General features: G+C 35.8%; 1 protein-coding gene and 1 long non-coding RNA gene across 5 annotated transcripts in view; one reads left to right on the forward strand and one right to left on the reverse strand.

The window, feature by feature from the left end:
* Window positions 1-770: 770 nt before the first annotated feature.
* LOC139037986 (uncharacterized) lies at window positions 771-8,010 on the forward strand. Its single transcript, XR_011490890.1, has 2 exons — window positions 771-939; window positions 6,585-8,010. It is a non-coding gene; the product is annotated as an uncharacterized lncRNA (long non-coding RNA).
* Window positions 8,011-17,450: 9,440 nt separating this feature from the next.
* Window positions 17,451-22,837, reverse strand: part of GULP1 (GULP PTB domain containing engulfment adaptor 1) — a 313,204-nt gene continuing 307,817 nt past the window's right edge. For all 4 annotated transcript variants that reach the window (XM_070475889.1, XM_070475888.1, XM_070475891.1 and 1 more), the window contains one exon: window positions 17,451-19,429. In XM_070475889.1, coding sequence (XP_070331990.1) covers window positions 19,358-19,429 — 72 coding nt within the window. In that variant the 3' untranslated portion in view covers window positions 17,451-19,357. The remainder of the gene's footprint in view (window positions 19,430-22,837) is intronic.

Consider the following 22,837-nt stretch of genomic DNA (forward strand, 5'->3'; position numbering starts at 1 on the left):
CTGCAGTCAACACTATCAGTATCTTGGATTTCAGCCAAATACTGAGGTCACCAAAAATTTCATTTTCTGTAACATCTTATGGAAGCCATAAGATTATGTAATGTAAAATAATGTAGAAATATTGTACACTATTTAATGTAGAAGTTTTAGTTTAGAAAAGGCAGATATCATTAAGGATAGACAAAGCTCTCACACTTTATACTTTTTCTGAGAATCATCAAGTCCACTTCAGAATACTTTAATGTTAGTAATTTGGGAAGACAACATATCCTGAATAAGCTATCTTTATGCATGAATTTAATTTCCACCATAAAATGAAGCTAGAATCAAAGTTACAAGTAACAATTAGAACTGAACAACTTTCCTATTTAACATACAACATTGTTGATTATAGTTATCATATTTTATATTACTTATCTGGGGATAAATTAAATTGGAAGTCTATACCTTTTGATTGCCTTCAGCCATTTCCCCCTTCTCTTCCCCTACCACTGGTAAACACAAATTTGATCTATTTTCCTATTAGTTTGTTTTTGAAGTATAATTGACCCACACTGTGTTCTTGTTACAAAGCATAGCAATTCCATATTTTTGCACGTTTCAAAGCAATCACCACTAGTCTAGTTACCTTACTAAGATATTATTACATAGCTATTGAATATATTTCCCACACTGTACATTTCATAGCTGTGACTCGTTTATTTTGCAGCTGGAAGTTTGTCCCTCTTAATCTCCCTCATTTATTTCTTTCCTTTCCCCAGCCCCTCCCTTCTGGCAACCCTGTTTCTTTTCTGTATCCATAACTCTCTTTCTGTTTGTTTGTTCATTTGTTTTCTTTGTCAGATTCCACAAAAATGTGAGATCTTACAGTTCTTGTCTTTCTCTATCAAACATTTCATTAAGCATAGTACTGCAGGATCGTCCTTCTTGTCACAAATGGTAAGATTTCATTCTTTTTATGGCTAATGTTCCATTGTGTGTATGTGTGTGTGTGTGTGTGTGTGTGTGTGTATGCATACCACATCTCTTTTATCCATTCATCTATTGATGGGAATTGAGGGTGCTTGCATATCTTGGCTACTGTAAATAAAGCTGCAATATACATAGGAATGCATTTATCTTTTCAAATTAGTGCTTTTTTTTTTTTTTTTTTTAGATTAATACCTAGAAGTGGAATTGCTGGGTGATATGGTAGTTCTATTTTTAACTTTTTGAGAAAACTCCTTACTGTTTTCCATCGTAGGTGCCCCAAAATTTATATTCCCACCAACAGTGTACCAAGCTCCCCTTTTCATGTCCTTGCCAATACTTGTTATTTGTTGTCTTTTTGATAGTAGCCATTCTGACAGGTGTGAGGTGATATCTTATTGTGGTTTTGATTTGCATTTCTCTGATGATTAGTGATACTGAGCATCTTTTCATGTGCCTGTAAGCCATCTGTGTCTTTGGGAAAAGGTTTATTCAGATACTCTGCCCATTTACTAATCACGTTGTTTGTTTACTTGATGTTGAGTTATATGAGTTCTTTGGATATTAACCCCTTATCAGGCATAATGTTTGCAAAATCTTTTCACATTCAGTAGGTGGCCTTCTCATTTTGTTGATCCATTTCCTCTGCTGTGCAAAAGCTTTACAGTTTGATGTATTCCCACTTGTTTATTTTTGCTTTTATTTCCCTTGCTGAAGGAGACAATTTCCCCTCCCCCACCAAAAAAACCTACTAAAACCAAAGCCAAACAAACACCTTACTCCCAATGTTTTCTTGTAAAAGTTTTATAGTTTCAAGTCTTACACTTAAGTCTTTAATCCATTTTTAATTACATGATTTGATATTTCAATTCTTCATTTTAACAATTTATCTACAATTTGTGGTCTTTAGACTATTCATATAGAAACCCACTAGTCCATGTTGAACTATCACACATATAGAAATAAAGGATTATAACATAGTAATCAGATGTTTCTGTCAAATTATCCAATTCAATATACTCTGGGAGAAACCTAAGCTAGAACAGTTGATAGTAAATGATTCTTTGATCACAGCACTAATCAATGATTTCTGATCTACTGAAACAGTTCAGTGAAAGATACTGAATAAAGTTTTCTGTCAATATGTACTGCTAAATTAATAGGGAATCAGAAAAAGCATCACTTATATGGGTGCAGGGTAACTTAAAATATTGTGTAGAATGAATGAACATCATATAGCATTAAAAACACATTAAAGTTAAGAAGTAGAAACTTATTAGTGAACTTATTTTCACAAAATCTTGATACAAAACTGAACATGTTTAATGAATATACACATATTCATTGCATTTTTCTTTTCAAAATTTGAAGTTCTTACAAAAGCTTAAACATAGTGGGATTCTCTGCCTCTAAAGTTAAATATATTTATTTATTACTATAAATAAATTGAAATCACATATTTCTATCTCCAAAATTGCCTTGACTGTAATTCATATAAATTTACAATCAATATGAAGTGTCAAATAACAAAGCCAAGAATAACTTTATGAGAACATCTGAATAAGTATGCTTTCTAAAATTAGAAAAAATGTTTCTATATAGAACCCTATACAAAGGTATCTATATAAAGGTATTTCATAATTTGTAATTACAATTCATTTGGGCAGGATAGAAATATTTAGATGCAATAAGTTTGAATGAAATGTACAACTGATGCTCTTTGCAACTCTCATTTGAGACTCTACATCTAAGAAAATAAAAGGCAACATGGAATTACTGTTCAACACTGTCCACTTTATATCCACATTTTTTTAGTTTGCTAATAACTTTTCCATATTATGCTGATCTGCAATTTTTGAAACCATATTTTTAACCCAAGCAGTTGGCATAATTTCTAGTGTAACTGCCTTATTCTGGGAAATTGGCTGCCATGATTAGTGGTTTGACTACAGTATTTCCATACGAGTAAGTTCCCACTGATGTATTTGTGGTTTCACATATACCAAGAAATATTCTGTGATGAGTGCTGGATGGAAAAGATTGTTCATTTCACAATGATCTTTCTGGCCACATAGACATACCACAATCTGTATCAGTAATCTTGAAATTTTGGCAGTCACAAATATACATTAGTCTTGCCAATATATATTCATTATTTAGACAGTTTTCTTTCGATGTTTTAGCCTTTAGGGATTGAAAGAAAAAGAAATATGTCTCTAAAAATTTTCCAAGTTTTCTATTGAATACCCCAAGCTACTTTAATAATTGACTTATACCAATTTCAGAGTCACATTTCTAGAATCTTTAGTTATATATATATATATACACATCTATGTATATATATATTGAGAGAGAGAAAGAAAGGAAGAAAGGGAGGGTGGTAAGGGAAAGACAGAGAGACTTCTCATACTGAGAGCAGTCAGAGTGCAGATGAAGCCAGGGTGCAGAAATCACAATTGTTCCTTAAAAATATGTGCAGTTAAGGCACATAAAAGAATCAGTGGAGGACAATAACTTGTTTTTTCTTTCAGTCTATACCCACCAAGGAGAACAGACTCCAGTCACCATAAAAGGACCTCATCAGAGAAGGCTTTTAATATAAAGCATCTGTCTCAAGTTTTTAAAATGTGACTTCAGTTTTCCTCTTAAATACCATCACTGCTGACCTTTTGAAACAGAGCTGAAGTTTCTCTCTGCTTGAAATTGTTCATTCTCATGAAGAACAATAATCAATTAATGCATTTATTTTAATCTCACTTGGCCTTTCTTGAGAGCAAGCACATTCCAAAATAGCTCTCTGTGCTTTTTAAGTCTTAGTTACACTGTTTCATTTTACATCTGAAAAATGAATTTGCTAGAGCCATTTTCCTGATAACTGTTAAAGGAAAAGATAAGTGGTATTACATGAAAGTTAATAACACATAATATATGATATAAAAATCATATATTTTTATATGTTAAAGCCTGTTCAGCTATTGAACAGGCTTTAACGTATAAAATTCAAAATGATAAAATATGCTCTTCCTCTTACGCTTCCATTTATTTTGTTTTGTTAGTTGTTAGACAATTTTCATGAATTGCTTTTTGGGACATTTTTGTACAATTTTCCTTTGACCTTCTAATTTTTAGTTGGGGAACAGTACGGGAAACAATCTGGTTTTGATGGAATCCCAAATTTTTGTAAGTGTGTGTGTTCTAAATAAACTCAACTAGGTCATATGACTCATGTGCTTTCCATGGTCTCATTGACTTTATGTCTACAAACTTTCTAATTAATTTTATTTGATCATATATACATTTTTAATTGTTTCTTTTAGAAAACTGAACTATTTTCTAAGAAAGAGGTACTACTTTAGGGTTTATTTGGCAAGATAACGTCAAAAGGTTTGTACAAATTCGCTCAATATTCATAGCAAAAATAAATACTTGAGCCCCTTGTGGTTTTCAAGGACAGCTGTTTTCTCTAGTTTCAGCTCTATGATTAAGCCTTAAGGAGGGGACTCAGGGTGATGAGAAATTCAATTGGTGCCTTTGGAAGACCTAACAGGCATGCTAGGGATTCATATGTTCTCTGTTTTTCTTTTTTTTTATAAATACAGTAATAAGAAAAACTTTACCAAAAAAGTGACACAAAGGCATATAACACAACATATGTCAAAAGCAAGTTTTATGTAAATCAGTTTTGCGAGAATATTCTAACCTTTACCTTCTCACAAATGAAGTTTTGTTATAAAACCAAAGCACATATAAGCAAGACAAATTCTCTGTGAACTTAGATATTTGACTTTATGTAAACATATTTAAGAATACTTGTGCTTTGCTATTTTATTATAGGTTTATTTTTTACATGTCAGCATTTTTTGCTGGCATTTGTAAAGTTTAATGTTTACTTGGAAAAGATGGGGGCCTCTGAATTCCTTTAAGACATGATCATTTATCTTGAAGTTATCCTGAAAATGCAGCAAGCCAGTAATACTTTTGAAGAGAAGGATAGACCCCATTTCTGCCCTGTAAATATGCTCTGAGCCTGTGTCCCTAGGAGTACGAAAAGTTAGGAAATGAGAGAACGTTAGAACCATGCTTTTGTTTTGCATTCAGATTTATTATGAAGGCACAGAACTCTTCTCTGGTTACTCACAGTAAAGAACTTGCCTGCCGATGCAGGGATGTGAGTTTGATCCCTGGGTCAGAAAAATCCCCTGGAGAAGGAATTGACTACCCTCTCCAGTATTCTCACTTGGGAAATCCCATGGACAGAGGAGCCTGGTGGGCTACAGTCCATGGGATCAAAGGAGAGTCGGATGTGACTTAGCAACTAAACAACAATAACAACAATAGAACTGTACACACAGATTTTGAGATGGTGGGATCTTCCTCCCCCAGGGATTGAGCTTGGGTCTCCAGCATTGCAGACAGATTCCTTACCATCTGAGACACCAGTGAAGCTCACTTTGAGGGGATAAACAGATACAAAGGCTGGGACAGTTTTGTGGTTTCTACTCTCCTTTTTAAAGGGACTCTGGCCAGCCAGATGCCTCATGGACCTAGGAGCCATTGATTCAATATTTATTTATAACTAGAATGTAAATAAAAGATGAAATATAACTTTCTATGACTTACGTAGGCTTTGGTTTATTTGGAGGACTTTCTTCCTTTTATGCCAAGAATAGCTAATGTTTAAGAACGTTATTTCCAAAGTCAAAGATCAGTCTAGAGCTATAATCATGTCACATCATAGTATGAAGTTTTAAATCTTCATTCATTAATTCACTGTAGATCAGACTGAGTTTTTTTAAACCAGTTTATATAGGTAATATTTTTTAAAAATAAGTTAAAAATTCATTTAATGTATGGTTAAGATATTTTCAAAATCTAGTGATTCTAAGAGATACATATTTTTCTAATCACCATGGATGTCAGGGAGTCATGAAAGAAGTGGCCAGCTTATCTTCAGGCACTTTTCCTGTTTAATTTCTTTTATGTAGAAAAGATGAAAACTGGAGACATTTACCAAAGATCTAGGGGGGAATTAAAGAGGATTTACTGTAGAAACAATTTTTTTACAAAATTACATCATACGGTTTACTCCCTAGCCTGCAAATGGTCCAAATTGTCTGAAAAAGGAACAGGGCAGGTATCTGTGGTTAGTTCTTTGCCAAATGTAGGTTAGTTTTTACCTCTGAACATTTACAGCTATCTCCTCACTGTCTTCTCCCATTCCTTGTACTGTCCAGTACAAGTTTTATTTTGTTTTCAATTAAAGTAGATACTGTGAATAAAATAAATGAAGAGCTAAATAGATAAATGAGGTGTGTGTGTTTGTGTATGTATATGAGAGAAAATGGTTTAGGATGATTCTTTGCCAAAATCTATGTTCAAACACTTCCTACATGTACTTAGCTATTTATTATTAAATTAAACTCACATTAAACTTTTAAAAGTATGTTAAAAAGTGAAGTGACATGAAGCACTGGAAAAGAGCAAAAATTTTAAATTAGTCCCAGAGCTACATTAACTTTTTTTCAATTATTAGTAGACTTCACCATAAAATTCTTTTATTTTTTTCTTTCAAAATGTAGCCAAGAAACTAACATCTTTCTTTGCTTTCTTTACAGGAAAGAACCAGTATCTGGATTATTTCCAGGCCATCCAGACAGCTATTTCAACTGGAACAAGTGACCTTTGGAACAGACTAGAACATAGCAGACTGGCCAGACAGAGCGAGGGAGTAGTCAGCTGGGAAGGGCTCCAGCATGTTCCTATGAAATGTCATTTGAAGTAAGAGGACAGTAAAAAGCTAAGGACAAATAAATGAACTTAAAAGTATTTAAAGCCAATGAAAACTGTAAGACCACAACATGGGAATGAAGGAAAGACATAGTTTGAATCTCTACCAATCATTCTTTTTTTTTTTTAATTTTTATTTTTATTGAAACATAGTTGCCCAACAATGCTGTGTTAGTTTCTATTGTACAGCAAAGTAAATTGACTAGAGTACACATATGTCTCCTTTTTTGGATTTCCTCCCCATTTAGGTCACCACAGAGCTAAGTAGAATTCCCTGTGCTCTATAGTATGTTCTCATTAGTTGTCTATTTTATACACAGCAGTGTATATATGTCAAGCCCAATCTCCCAGTCTACCCCATTCCCTACTTTCCCTCCTTGATGTCCAAACATTTGTTCTCCATATCTGTGTCTCTATTTCTGCTTTGCAAATAGGTTCATCTGTACCATTTTTCTAGATTCCACATATGTGCATTAATATCTGATTATTTGTTTTTCTCTTTCTGACTTACTTCAGCCTGTATGACAGTCTCTAGGTCTATCCACGTCTCTGCAAATGGCACAATTTTGTTCCTTTTTATGGCTGAGTAGTATTCCATTGTATATACGTGCCACATCTTCTTTATTCATCCTTCTGCTGATGGACATTTAGGTTGCTTCCATGTCCTGGCTGTTATAAATAGTATATTCTTTAATTCACATGCTCAACAAATATAGTTCTCCACCTGCTGAGTACATGCAATGTCCCTTAACTATACAACACTAATATTTGAATCTTCACACCCTCAACAAGCTATAATAATCAATTAATAAATACTATTAACATAATATAAATAGTCAATTGTTTACATCCCTTGACTGAGCCAAATTTTCTTAGTCTATGAACCTATGGTGATTAATAGCTTCTCATAGAGAATGTCAAAGTTTTTATTTAGCAAATCATTGCTGCATAAAATAACAGTTAAAATTATGGTAAAGATTTTATCAGAGAGGACAAAGTGATTATATTCTCCTAATATTTACCTGGAAGGCATATTGCTCTTTTCTTTCACAGATAGCCTATGAAGTTTTAGCTTACATCATTAGCAAGAAACATGCTAAAGAAACATTAAACATTTTACTGAACACTTTATGAATAAAGTGTTGTGTGTGGCACCAAAGAAGATACAAAGCTGTCAAAGCAATCCTTCATTAACATTTTTGAAGAATAAATGGAAAAGTTTTTTTAAAAGTTATTAAAAATTTATTTAAAATGTTTCTGAGAGTATTTTATTGATTTTTGCAAATATACTGGTAATGATAAGTTGATAAACCATGATTTATGGAGAAAATGCCATGAGATTTCAGAATGTCTTTAGCAGAGAATTTCATTAGGTCCAGCACATGTTGGGGAATTCTTTTAGGAAGATAGCTTCTACAGATTCTAGCCAGACTCTCTTTAATGAGAACAGCAACACATGAAAGTCTAATGCAAGTTCCTAAGTGCCTATAGAGTTGCTTGCGAACTGGAAATGTTTGGCTCAATGAGTTCTGAGTGTGCATCTGAATAAACTCCAAAAATGTGGCTAAATGTAAATATAAGTTAATTAGCAAAGTTTTAGTCATGTAGTTGCAGTGGTACTATTGGGCTTCCCCAGTAGTTCAATGATAAAGAACCCTCCTGCAATGCAGGAGACACAGATTTGATCCCTGGGTCGGGAAGATTCCCTAGAGGAGGAAATAGCAACTGACTCCAGTATTCTTGCCTAAAAAATCCCATGGACAGATGAGTCTGGCAGGCTACAGTCCATAGGCGTCACAAAGAGTTGGATATGACTAGGTGTGACAAGTGAGTGAGTGGTACTGTTAACTCACACAAAATCCAATGTTTTTGATATAGAAATAAGAAATTCAGCTATTTCAATTTATCATGTAGTGTCAGAAAAATATGAAATGAGCTTTTAAACTCCTTATTTTGTACATTATTTAATTATGATTTTCGAAGTAGTGGGTCTCAGGAGCCATGAACTAGAGTGGAAAGAAATGGATTCAGAGAAAGGTAGTATCTTCTGCTAGTAGTAATATCTTCTAGGTGGCACCAGTGGTAAAAAAAAAAAAAAAAAAAAAAAAACTGCCTGCCAATGTAGGAAGCCCATAGGTGTGATCCCTGGGTCTCGAAGACCGCCTGGAGGAGGAAATGTCATCCCATGCCGGTATTCTTGCTTGAGCATTCCATGGTCAGAGACGCCTAGAGGGCTATGGTCTATAGGGTCACAAAGAGTCGGACATGACTGAAGCAACTTAGCACAGAACTGCACAATATCTTCTGCTATTTAAGAATACCCAACTTCACAAAAACTAACTTGAGGTTAATCAAGACCTTCTAGAACTAACACCCTAAAAAGATGTCCTTTTCATTATAGGGGACTGAAATGCAAAAGTAGGAAGTCAAGAGATACCTCGAGTAGCAGGCAAATCTGGCCTTGGGGTACGAAACGAAGCAGGTAAAAGGTTAACAGAGTTTTGCCAAAAGAACACACTGGTCATAGCAAATACACTTGCCCAACAACACAAGAGAAAACTCTACATATGGACATCATCAGATGGTCAATATGGAAATCAGACTGATTACATTCTTTTCAGTCAAAGACAGAGAAGTTCTATACAGTCAGCAAAAACAAGACTGGGAGCTGACTGTGGCTCAGATTATGAGCTCCTTATTGTCAAATTCAGACTTAGATTGACCTAAATCAAATCCCTTATGATTATACAGTAGAAGTGATAAATAGATTCAAGGGACTAGATCTGATAGATAGAGTGTCTGAAGAACTATGGATGGAGGTTCATGACATTATACGAGAGGCAGTGATCAAGACCATCCCTAAGAAAAAGAAATGCAAAAAGGCAAAATGGTTGTCTGAGGAGGCCTTACAAATAGCTGAGAAAAGAAAAGAAGTGAAAGGCAAAGGGGAAAAGGAAGCTATACCCATTTGAATGCAGAGTTCCAAAGAATAACAAGGAGAGATAAGAAAGACTTCCTCAGTGATCAGTGCAAAGAAATAGAGGAAAACAATAGAATGGCAAAGACTAAAGATCTCTTCAAGAACATTAGAGATACCAAAGGAACATTTCATGCAAAGATGGGCACAATTAAGGACGGAAATGGTATGGACCTAACAGAAGTGAAAGATATTAAGAAGAGGTGGTAAGAATATACAGAACTATACAAAAAAGATCTTCATGACCCAGATAATCACAATGGCGTGATCACTCACCTAGAGCCAGACATCCTGCAATGTGAACTAAAGTGGGCCCTAGGAAGCATCTATGAACAAAGCTAATGGAGGTGATGAAATTCCAGTTGAGCTATTTCAAATCCTAAAAGATGATGCTATGAAAGTGCTGCACTCAATATGCCAGCAAATTTAGAAAACTCAGCAGTGGCCACAGGACTGGAAAAGGTCAGTTTTCATTCCAATCCCAAAGAAAGACAATGCCAAAGAATGCTCAAACTACTGCACAATTGCACTTATCTCACACACTAGCAAAGTAATGCTCAAAATTCTCCAAGCCTGTTTTCAACAGTATATGAACCATGAACCTTCAGATGTTCAAACTGGATTTTGAAAAGACAGAGTAACCAGAGATCAACTTGCCAACATTCACTGGATCATCAAAAAAGCAAGAGAGTTCCAAAAAAAAAATCTACTTCTACTTTATTGACTATGCCAAAGCCTTTGACTGGTAGATCACAATAAACTGGAAAATTCTTCAAGAGATGGGAACACCAGACCACCTGACCTGCCTCCTGAGAAATCTGCATGCAGATCAACAAGCAAAAGTTACAACTGAGAGGGTCAATTCCTAAGCAGGTTGATAAGAAGCCTGGGGTTCCCGAGGAGGAGAGAGGAGTCTGGGCTTCTCAAGGAGGAGGAAAGGACAAATCAATCTTTAGAAAAAACTGTTTACAGCTGCCTCAGATGGTATTTATGGTAGAGAATATAAGGAGGAAAATAAGAGGCAAAAAAGAACCAGGCAAAAGACTGAAGCCCCAACAATGGCTGTTCGATCTGCTCTGAAACAGCCTGAGGAAAATGTCCAGAGGGACACAGGTGAAAAGAGAGGGACTTGTTATTACTGTGGTAAGGAGGGGAATCTCAAGCAGGATTGCCTTCAGGCATCTAAGCCACCCCTGGCTCCAGATCCCGTCTTCAAAGGACCACACCGGAAAAGAGACTGCCCTCTGAGGTGTAGGTCCCAGGGGTTGGACTCTCAAGATAATCTGGACTGAAAGTGCCTGGGAGTCCCCACACAAGCTCCTGTCCTAATTACACCTGAGAAACCTGGTGTATTAATAACTGTGGAGGGCCAATCAATCTATTTCTTTTTGGACAACTTTCTGCTCACTAATGCCCCTGGTCTGCTTTCTTCCCAATCCACTGCCATAATGGGGCTGCCTGGACAAGCCAAATATTTTTCAATCATTGATTTGAAGGATGCTTTCTAGAGTTAAACCTATATTAGATCACCCTCTACCTATGACTTTAAGACAATTGAAAGGATTTTTGGGCATTACAGGCTACTGCCACATTTGGATTCCAGGTTATGGGGAACTTGCCTGGCCTTTATATAAACTTATAACTGATGCCCACTCTCACCACTACTATGCAACGAAGTTTTGGAAGTTTTGGCCAGAGCAGTCAGAGCAGAAAAAGAAAAGGAATCCAGATTGGAAAAGAAGAAGTAAAACTCTCACTGTTTGCAGATGACATGATTGATCCTCTATATAGAAAACCCTAAAGATTCCGCCAGAAAATTACTAGAACTAATTAATGAATTCAGTAAAGCTGCAGGATATAAAATTAACACACAGAACTTCCTTGCATTCCAATACACAAACAATGAGAAAACAGAGAAATTAAGGAAACAATTCCATTCACCATTGCAACAGAAAGAATAAAATACTCAGGTATAGATCTACCTAAAGAAACAAAAGACCTATATGTAGAAAACTATAAAACACTGATGAAAGAAATCAAAGATGACACAAATAGAGGGAGAAATATACCGTGTTCATGGATCGGAAGAATCAATACAGTGAAAATGAGTATACTACCCAAAGCAATCTATAGAGTCAATGCAATCCCTATCAAGTCACCAAGGGTATTTTTCAGAGAATTAGAATAATTTCACAATTTATATGGAATTACAAAAAACCTCGAATAGCCTCGAAAGCAATCTTGAGAAAGAAGAATGGAACTGGATGAATCAACCTGCCTGACTTTAGGCTCTACTACATATCAACAGTCATCAAGACAGTATGGTACTGGCACAAAGACAGAAATAGAGATCAATGGAACAGAATTGAAAACCCAGAGATAAATCCATGCACCTATGGACACCTTATCTTTGACAAAGGAGACAAGAATATACAATGGAGAAAAGACAATCTCTTTAACAAGTGGTGCTGGGAAAACTGATCAACCACTTGTAAAAGAATGAAACTAGAACACTTTCTAACACCATACATAAAAATAAACTCAAAATGGATTAAAGATCTAAATGTAAGACCATAAACCATAAAACTCCTAGAGGAAAACATAGGCAAAACACTCTCTGACATAAATCACAGCAGGATCCTCTATAACTCACCTCCCAGAGTAATGGAAATGAAAGCAAAAATAAACAAACGAGACCTAATTAAACTTAAAAGCTTTTGCACAACAAAGGAAGCTATAAGCAAGGTGAAAAGACAGCCTTCAGAATGGGAGAAAATAATAGCAAATGAAGCAATTGACAAAGAATTAATCTCAAGAATAAACAAGCAGCTCCTGCAGCTCAATTCCAGAAAAATAAATGACCCAATTAAAAAATGGGCCAAAGAACTAAACAGACATTTCTCCAAAGAAGACATACAGATGGCTAAAAAACACATGAAAAGAAGCTCAACATCACTCACTATTAGAGAAATGCAAATCAAAACCACAATGAGGTACCATCTCACGCTGGTCAGAATGGCTGCTATCAAAAAGTCTACAAACAATAAATGCTGGAGAGGGTGTGGAGAAAAGGGAACCCTCTTACACTGTTGGTGGGAATGCAAACTAGTACAGCCACTATGGAGAACAGTGTGGAGATTCCTTTAAAAACTGGAAATAGAACTGCCATATGACCCAGCAATCCCACTCCTGGGCATACACACCGAGGAAACCAGAATTGAAAGAGACACGTGTACCCCATTGTTCATTGCAGCAATGTTTACAATAGCCAGGACATGGCAGCAACCTAGATGTCCATAGGCAGACAAAGGGATAAGAAAGCTGTGGTACATATACACAATGGAATATTACTCAAGTTATTAAAAAGAATGCATTTGAATCAGTTCTAATGAGGTGGATGAAACTGGAGTCTGTTATACAGAGTAAAGTAAGTTAGAAAGAAAAACACCAATACAGTATATTAATGCATATATATGGAATTTAGAAAGATGGTAACGATGACCCTATATGCGAGACAGCAAAAGAGACACAGATGTAAATTACAGACTGTTGGACTCTGGGAGAAGCAAGGGTGGGATGATTTGAGAGGATAGCATTGAAACATGTATATTATATGTGAAATAGATCGCCAGTCCAGGTTCAATGCATGAGACAGGGTGCTTAGGGATGGGATGACCCTGAGGGATGGGATGGGAAGGGAGGTGGGAGGGGGTTTCAGGATGAGGGACAGATGTGCACCCATGGCTGATTAATGTGAATGTATGGCAAAAACCACCACAATACTATAAAGTAATTAGCCTCCAATTAAAATTAAAAAATAATCTATAAGATCATCAGTAAAATAAAATAAACTTATAACTGAGACTCAGCAGGCCCTAAAGTCACAAGCTGGTTTGGTCTTTAGTTATTCAAAAGGCTTTTAAGGTTCTTCAAATTGCTCTCTTGCAGGCTCCAACTTTGAGTTTGTCCACAGGATCAGAGTTTAGTTTTTGTTACTGAAAATAGAGGCTATGGCCACATTGCTTAAGGGTAATTGTTACCATTATTTTGCTAAAGCTATGTTATTGTTATTGTTATGTTATGGTTATGTTATTGTTATGCCTAAAGCTCATAAGTTTACTAATGGGTGAAATTTTACTGTACTGACTTCTCGTGATGTTAAGTTCAGAGCAACAGTTCTCCACCTTTAAAGCTGCTCTTGCTGAAGGTGTGTCAAAAGCTCTAGGAATAGAATATCACTTGCACTGTTTTGGAGACCCCAGTCTTCGGAAAATGTAGAAAAAAGCTAATGACATTATTAAGAGACATCTGTGTAAGCTAACTCAGGAAACACAAGACAGTTGTTTTCAAGTTTTAGCTATAGCTTTAATGAGGGCTCAAACTGCCCCTAAGAAGAAAGGACTGTCTCTATGACAGACTTTTTTTGTGCACAGATATTGTCATAGCTCCTGAAGCCTTAAAATTAACTATGTGACTCAGCTTTTAGCTTTTCAACAGTCATTACCAGGAGGTTAACTCCTGACCGAAACTTTGAGTCAAACCAACAGCTGTTTGAGTGAGGAACCAAGATGGGCCTGAGAATCTAGGTGGGCTTGCTTCTGCTGACTCCAGAAATCCTGAGTCTGCCTTTGACCCTTAAGACACTGCCTTCCTGTCCTGGACTCATTCCTATGCTGCATTCCACACTTGGTCTACCTGCTGGGTCTGTGGAGCACTTCCCTCCTCAGTTGAAGACTTCCCATGGTGGGTTTCTCTGCTTCAAGGAAAGGACTTTCTTCAACTCTGCAAAAATCTTCACCACCAACAACCGTATGTGATGCCTCTTCTTGATCTGATGACATCTAGTAATCCTAAAATGGACTGATATAACCATGACGTGGTCACATTTGACTTTAAATTTTGATTTTAACTTGGTCCAATGACTGTTTTGCCTTACATTTGTAACTGTATAATGGGGTTCGTTTCTAACCGTCTGAAAGCTTTTAAGTTATAAATGGTTGCTCAAGCTCCTACGAGTGCCACAACCTCCTCCAACTATTTCTTGGGGGCCCTGGATCAGAGACCCTCAATATGAGAGTTAGGAGAATATGTTGCCTCAACAAGTTTGGAACAGTGACCCAATACAGCAGGAAGTAGTCATGGAATGAAAATGACGCCCCTTTCCCTTGGCAACATAATTCTCCTAAAAGAAGAGGGGGGAATGAGGGAGTCAATCCCTAGGCAGGTTGATAAGGGGTCTAGTATCTCCGAGGAGAAGAGAGGGATCTGGTGTTCTCAAGGAGGAAGAAAGGACAAACGTTTTATTTTTTCCCTCTACATTCCTTAGTCTTAGTCACATAAAATGTTTTGTTTTGTTTTTTCTTTAAGCCCGGAACTGCTGCTGCTGCTGCTAAGTCACTTCAATCGTGTCCGACTGTGTGACCCCATAGACAGCAGTCCACCAGGCTCCCCCATTCCTGGGATTCTCCAGGCAAGAACACTGGATTGGGTTGCCATTTCCTTCTCTAATGCATGAAAATAAAAAGTGAAAGCAAAGCCACTCAGTCATGTCCGACTTGCAGCGACCCCATGGACTGCAGCTACCAGGCTCCTCCATGCATGGGATTTTCCAGGCAAGAGTACTGGAGTGGGGTGCCATTGCCTTTTCCTTGGAACTGACGATTACACAACAAAAACTCAGTTTAAACTCTGTATTAAGGCTTATATAACAACAATGTATCCTGCTTGAGGACAGTTTCTCCTTTCTGAAAACCTTCTGATTAATCCTGATATTTCACAATGTATACTATGGGAGTGGGTCTGGTAGCATCTTTCTATTGCTAAATTCTAATCCTGTTATCCTAAAATGTAAATTGTGGGAGAGGGTCTGGTAAAATTTTCACAAACTTGAGACATTCTTTTGATTTATTGCAATAATTAGTTAAAAAGTGTATAACTCCCTTGCTAACAGTGAGGGGGCACTCTCCATCTGCCTTCTGATATCTATGTTAGAAGCATTCTCTGTCCCTTTTTCACTTCAATAAAACTCTGCTACACCAAAGCTCTTGAGGGATCGAGACTGGTCCCTGGTTCCGAAGCTAAATCTTCGGAGCTCACAAATCCGACATCGTTTGGGTTGACTCCAGGAGTTGGTGATGGACAGGGAGGCCTAGCGTGCTGTGGTTCATGGGGTCACAAAGTGTCAGAAAAGACACAGCGACTGAATGAACTGAACTTGAAACTAAAGAAATAGACCATAGATTATTTTAAGAGGGGGTCTCCTCACTAGAGTAAAGGAATACTATTTCAGATGAATTCCAGAGAAATATCTTTTGAGGGACAGAATTTTATAAGTGGGTTACATTCGGACCTTAATAATATAAGGTTAATACATGGAACAAAGGTATGTAACTAAGTTTGTGTAAAATTTATGAGATGGGTGTTAGAGGGAGAAGTTCTTGAGATATTTGCCTGAGGCTATCTAGGGAAGGAGAAGACAATTAAGTTAGGTGCTTCTTGCATGAGTCACAGGTGGCTGAGGGCATACTAGCCATACCCATATCTACAGTGTGTTAGCTACCCATTAACAGGGTAGCTTGGGTGGAGTCTGGGATTTAGTTGTCAAAACTGAGTCCAAGATTCTTCAAGTAATTTAACAGAGGCTGAAACCCAAAATCATGAGTAAATATTGAATTTGGAACTATAGATGGAAACACTGGAACAGAAAAATTATTAACAGCCAGGTTTTTTCATGGTTATGTTAAGTAACATCAAAAAGAGCAAAAATAGAAGTCAGTATTTAGAAATGCAACAACACAAAATCTATCAGAAATTCTATCTGAAAGTGAAGTCCCATAATATGACTAAAATTTAAAAAGATCAAATACATAATATAACAAGAAAAGATGAAGAAAATTATTCTCATTGGCCTGTCTTCATAAGTCTCACACTGGATTTCTAACATGATAGACACTGGCCAAATTTAGGAACCCAAATTTAAGCATAACTAAATATTAATATTTGGTTCACACTGTACTTTAATACATACAGGTTTTCATTTACTAATTCATATAAATATCTTACTTTTCCTTTAGGACAATAAACTAACTGAAGGCAGGGATCTGGTCATCTTCTGTTTAACAATGTCTGCTAGAAACTTACCAAATGTTTTCTTACCCACGTAATACATGTTATTACAGGGAGTAATAAAGGAATTTTATTGAACAGATGGATAAAGTGCTCATTGTTGTGCAAAGGCTGTGTATGTGTCCTGAGTATCATTAAAATACTTAACATTGTGTTTTAAATAGGTTCAAAACTTTATGACATTCTAATTAGCCACAACTTAAAATTCTATTATCAGGTCCACCTTTATAAGACTATCAGCCAACATACCCTTTGTATTACTAGGATAAAAGGGCTTTTCATTCTGAAAAGAGATATGTATATAATACAGCTACTATACCAGATGCTTCTGGTAAAAGGAAGCAAACTATGATCTTTCTCACCAGCAAGATGAAATCTCCTGTTTTCACAACAGAATGATGGTTGATCATAAAGCTAGAATGTGTGTGGGCTGTAAGAAATTTCTGCTTCCTTCTTTTTCTTTCTGTCTTTCTTTTGGCACTGATTTACAACCAGTAAAATCTGGCATGAAATTAGCCTCAGAATGTGTCTAAATGAATTAGAGATTATTTAATGAGTTATAATATATACAAATATAAATTATACAACTTAATTTATTTCAAATCATTTATTTTCAGCAAAATCAAACATATCATTGAGTTTACATAGAAATACAATTTGCAAATGGATCTTCATAAAAATGCACTGGTGAAATAAAATGTTCATAATTAATGACCAATTATATATACTATTTAATCATGCCAGTAGCAGGATTGATTACCTTTAAAAATTGGTAAAGTAACTTATTTTAAATGTGCAAAGTACTCTATTGTGTTGCCATTGATAATAAATTGCCACTAAATATATACCTATTACATAAAGCTTTTTAAAGTACAATAAAAATACAAATTCTATCTGTTAAAAAAAAGCCATTGATAGGGCTTCTAAACATCCTCATTATACAAATTCCAAAATACTATATGACAAACAAAATTATAAAGACTCTTCTTTATGAAACATATACTATCCTCTAATTAAGGTACAACTGAACAGATAACAGAAAACAAAGAGGAAGGCTTATATAGACCATAGAATATTATGAAGATACATACAAATATAATATTGCATAAGCATATTTGATTTCTGTTTCTAGTGAAAATGCACCATTAGCACATGAAGAAAATTCCCGTGACTAAAAGAAAAGAAAAATTTTTGAGATCTACCTTCTATCTAAGCTCACATTTTCATTAATTTAATTTACTTTTCTTATAATGAGATGAACCAAATTATATATCTGACCATAAATTTTTGCTGCACTCTGTATAAATTAGAGTCTGTTACATAACAGGTGAATATATAGAAAACAATTTTTTTTTTTTTAAAAGCTGAAGTTCACCAGCAAAAGAGCCAGGTACAAGAGAATGTTATTGTTCAGGTTAAAGACTAAACTGAGCAGTAATTCCATTCATTTAAAAAATGAGATCCTGACTTTAATGGAGAAAACATTAAATTTGCTAAATAATATTGATAATTCATAAAGAAAAGGTGCTATAGATTTTTTAAGGTATCAGAATGAATGGGCTATAACAAAATAAATCTTGGTGGGAAAATACTTTAATCAGGGGAGAAATATAAGAAGAATAGTCTTATTCAGTGAGAAAAAATTTATTTGGTAAAGCAAATATGGGTAATAGATGCTGCAACTATAGACAGTATATATTCCAAATCATTTTTAGGAACCATCAGATCAAATGACATTTAGATGTTTAGTAATGTAACTTATCTTGATAGAAACTAAATTGTAAGTCCTTTGTGAATAGCAAGCTTTCATTTTTCCAAAATCTTTATGTATGAAATAAAATATTTAGAGTATAGCTGATAATAATAACATTATGACCGAGAGCTTAGTAATAACAACTCTAAACACATTTAGTTTAATTATTATTGGGATTTATATTTCTGTTATTTTACCTGTTAAAAATGATATGGTGGTGTTACATTCAAAGTTTACATTTTCCCAATAATATGAACAGCATTTCATACAAAAAATGATATCTGTCTAATGAATGGTAACATGTTTATTGGTTTGAATATAGAACATATTTAGTTTGGCATTGGTATATCTCTTAGGATTCTGAAAGGTATCATTTAGGTACGGCTTTTGGGAAATTAATAATAAACTAGCAGCCTAGAGAATGAAGATAACTTTGAAGAAGCTAATTATTCAGAACTCAGACAAAAGAAGATATTTGGATAATTTGTCTCTTAATTATAAATTCTTCTACAAATAAACTGAAAGGAACATAAAAGTATGATTTAATTTACAGTGAGTTCTTAAAGCAAAATGTTACAGATCAACAGTGAATGCATCAGGAAATTTTACTGAAATAATTCTCAAAAAGTTAACAGACTCAAAAATATATTGGCACATTTATAATACCTGACATAAGTAATAATGACTGATATATATATATGTATACAAAACAATTTTAACAGATTCAGGACGTCTTGTTCTTTACATCAGCACCTGCTGTCTAAAGGGTCGAGACAAAATACTGTGCCTTCAAGAGTTAGTCCCATTTTGAACCCCTCCTGTAAAACAAAGTAAAATCATTAAAATAGGAAATGCTCATAGAAAAAAAAAAATCTGTAAATGAAAAAGACTATGAACAAAAGTTGAAATCATGCTTTGGTCAAAAAAGAAATAATTATGTGTCAAATGTTGACTTGTCAAATTTGTATCAAGTGCTTTTATATCCATTAACATTTTAATTGGGTCATTTATTTTTCTGGAGTTGAGCTGGAGGAGTTGCTTGTATATTTTTGAGATTAATCCTTTGTCTGTTGCTTCATTTGCTATTATTTTCTCCCAATCTGAGGGCTGTCTTTTCACCTTGCTTATAGTTTCCTTTGTTGTGCAAAAGCTTTTAAGTTTCATTAGGTCCCATTTGTTTATTTTTGCTTTTATTTCTAAAATTCTGGGATGTGGGTCATAGAGGATCCTGCTCTGATTTATGTCGGAGAGTGTTTTGCCTATGTTCTCCTCTAGGAGTTTTATAGTTTCTATAATATTTTAAATATACATGAGGATAGCATCCATTGCTAGCTAGACAGCATATTAAAAAGCAGAGACATTACTTTGCCAACAAAAATCTGTCTAGTCAAAGTTCTCTTTTTTCCAGCGGTCATGTATGGATGTGAGAGTTGGGCTACAAAGAAAGCTGAGGGCCGAAGAATTGATGCTTTTGAACTGTGGTGTTGGAGAAGACTCTTGAGAGTCCCTTGGACTGCAAGGAGATCCAACCAGTTCATCCTAAAGGAAATCAGTCCTGAATATTCATTGGAAGGACTGATGGTGAAGCTGAAACTCCAATACTTTGACCACCTGATGTGAAGAACTGACTCCTTGGCAAAGACCCTGATGCTGGGCAAGATTGAAGGTGGGAGAAGAAGGGGATAACAGAAGATCAGATGATAAAATGGCATCACCGACTCGATGGACATGAGTTTGGGTGGACTCTGGGAGCTGGTGATGGACAGGGAGGCCTGGCGTTGTGCGATTCATGGGGTCGCAAAGAGTCGGACACGACTGAACAACTAAACTGAACTGAACTGAACTGAGCAACTGAACTGAACTGAGCATCTATAAGAGACAAGAAAACAGGACTACGTGGAATTAATTTTAAGACTTAAATGTTTCTTTTCAGTAAAGTCTACTTTATGTCATTCTACTGTAGCTTAAAAAGGTTCCTTGACTTTAAAGGTCAGTGTTCACTTAAGTATAAGCACAATAGCTAGATCTCAAGTTGATGACAGTTTGATAGTATTCACCTTTCTTTCTTTCTTTAATAGTTTTTACCTTTCTGTTAGTGAAAGGTTTCACTGCCCAGAGCCTGGTAGAATAAACTGCATTGCATTAAGGAATTGCAATGCCGTATCCTGTGTAGGGGATCCTACGGTAGCACAGGGCTGCAGACCACTTTGCCATGGAAAAAGCTTCCCCTGCAGCTTCCCTGTTGACTCAGTGATAAAGAACCCACCCGTTGCAGGAGATGCTGCTTCAGACTCTGCATTGGGAATATTCCCTGTGTTGCAGGGAAGAAGCCAATTCTGACTCCATGTTGGAAACTGTTTCTCTGACTTGCTGTTATTATTATAATCATACTAAATGGCTTGCCTGGAGGACCCTGCCCTTCTGCTTGACAGTAAACTAAAGTGCCTTTGTTTAGCTCTTGGAGAAACAGTTTGTTCCTGCCCACCTGTGAATAAAAGAGATTAACACACCCCTTTTGAAGGCTGGACATTCCCTTGGAGATGTTTTGCAAGACTAAAGACCCTTTCACTTTACTTCCCACTGCATCTCCCTGTCTATTCTGGCTTTTGATGTTAATTCCTCATTGATTCTTTCTCTCTGATCTATAAAAGAACCTGGCATCCAGACCCCAAGAAGATGGTTATTTTGAGGTGCTAGCCTTCCATGTTCCTGGTCTGCTAGCTCTCCCATTAAAGTCTCTTCCTTGCCTCAACACCTTGTCTCTTGGATTCATTGGCCTACTGTGCAGTGAGCAGAGCAAGCTTGGACTTGGTTAACACCTGGAGAAGGAAACGGCAACCCACTGCAGTATTCTTGCCTGGGAAATACCATGGACAGGAGAGTCTGGCAAGGTACAGTCCATGGAATCTCAAAAGAGTCAGACATGATTGAGTGACTAAACAACTAGTTTTGCAGTTGCTTGCATTTGCAAATTATTTGAATTCCACTCACTCTAGCATGTGTTAGCATCTTCCCTGGTGGCACAGATGGTAAGGAATCTGCCTGCAATGTGGGAGACTAGGGTTTGATCCCTGAGTGAGGAAGATCCCCGGAGAAGTCAACAGCAACCCATTCCAGTATTCTTGTCTGGGAAATCCAATGGACAGAGGAGTCTGGTGGGCTACAGTCCATGGGGTTGCAAAGAGTTGGACATGACTGAGAGGCTAACACTTTGTTGTAGCATGTTTTAAATGCTTCTGGAAATTAAACTGCCTTAATTTATTAATAGCAAGGACCCAATTGCCATGAAAAATTTTTTTTTCCAAGAGTTTTAGTAAAAATTCAGTGGCAAAGGATTTTGTCCTTCTCTTCTCAAATCTCTCTTCTTTTCTGTCTAAAGTAATTGATAGATGGACCATCTCTGGCCTTACTATCTCTCCCATACTCATCCTTGCCTATAAAATGAAATGTAGACAGCAGTCTGTTCCTGAGGAAAAGAAAATCTCTCTCAAAGAGAAGGCTTTTGTCCTCTGTTCTGCTTTGTCTTTCATTTAATTAGATGGCATCTACCTGTGTGCCAGCCAAATACACATTCATTTGCCTTTCCTCAAATGAATTTGCAGAATTTGAGTTACCTTCAAATATAATTGGTAACTAATGTACTTTTATTAAAAGCCCAATGCAAACAGTATCATATAGAGGAAGAGAACCATTACAAAATGCAAGCCACACCTTTTTTGCTATTAGTGTTTAGAGAATGCTCTTCATTATGCCTACAGCAAAAAGTCCACATGCAATACCATCACTTTAATGATTTTTCAAAACTACTTCTCACTATTTGAAATACAAATTCTATTTAGTTAAGTAAAAGTCAGAGTACTTACCATTTATTTAAAAGCCTATTCCTGTCACAAGCAGAAATATTTTGCCACCTGTATGCATATTTTTTAAACAGCTGCCAAATAGTTAGAAAAGTCAATACTTTAAACTGAAGATACTGTAAATAAACTTCTTTTTAAAATATCTTATTTGGATATCTGAGGATCTATGTACTATATCATCTTCTAGAATAGACAAGTACTGTGGCTATGTATTACCTTTGCAAAGATTTGATATCATTGTTTTTAAAATGTTATCAGTTCATTCTGAAATTAAACCACTATTGCTTTAATTACCCTGAAAATATAATTTATCAATGTGCTATTACTATCAGTGAAGTTGCTCAATCATGTCCGACTCTTTGCGAT

The sequence above is a fragment of the Odocoileus virginianus genome, chromosome 13, assembly GCF_023699985.2.
Source record: "Odocoileus virginianus isolate 20LAN1187 ecotype Illinois chromosome 13, Ovbor_1.2, whole genome shotgun sequence".
Lineage (NCBI taxonomy): Eukaryota > Metazoa > Chordata > Mammalia > Artiodactyla > Cervidae > Odocoileus > Odocoileus virginianus.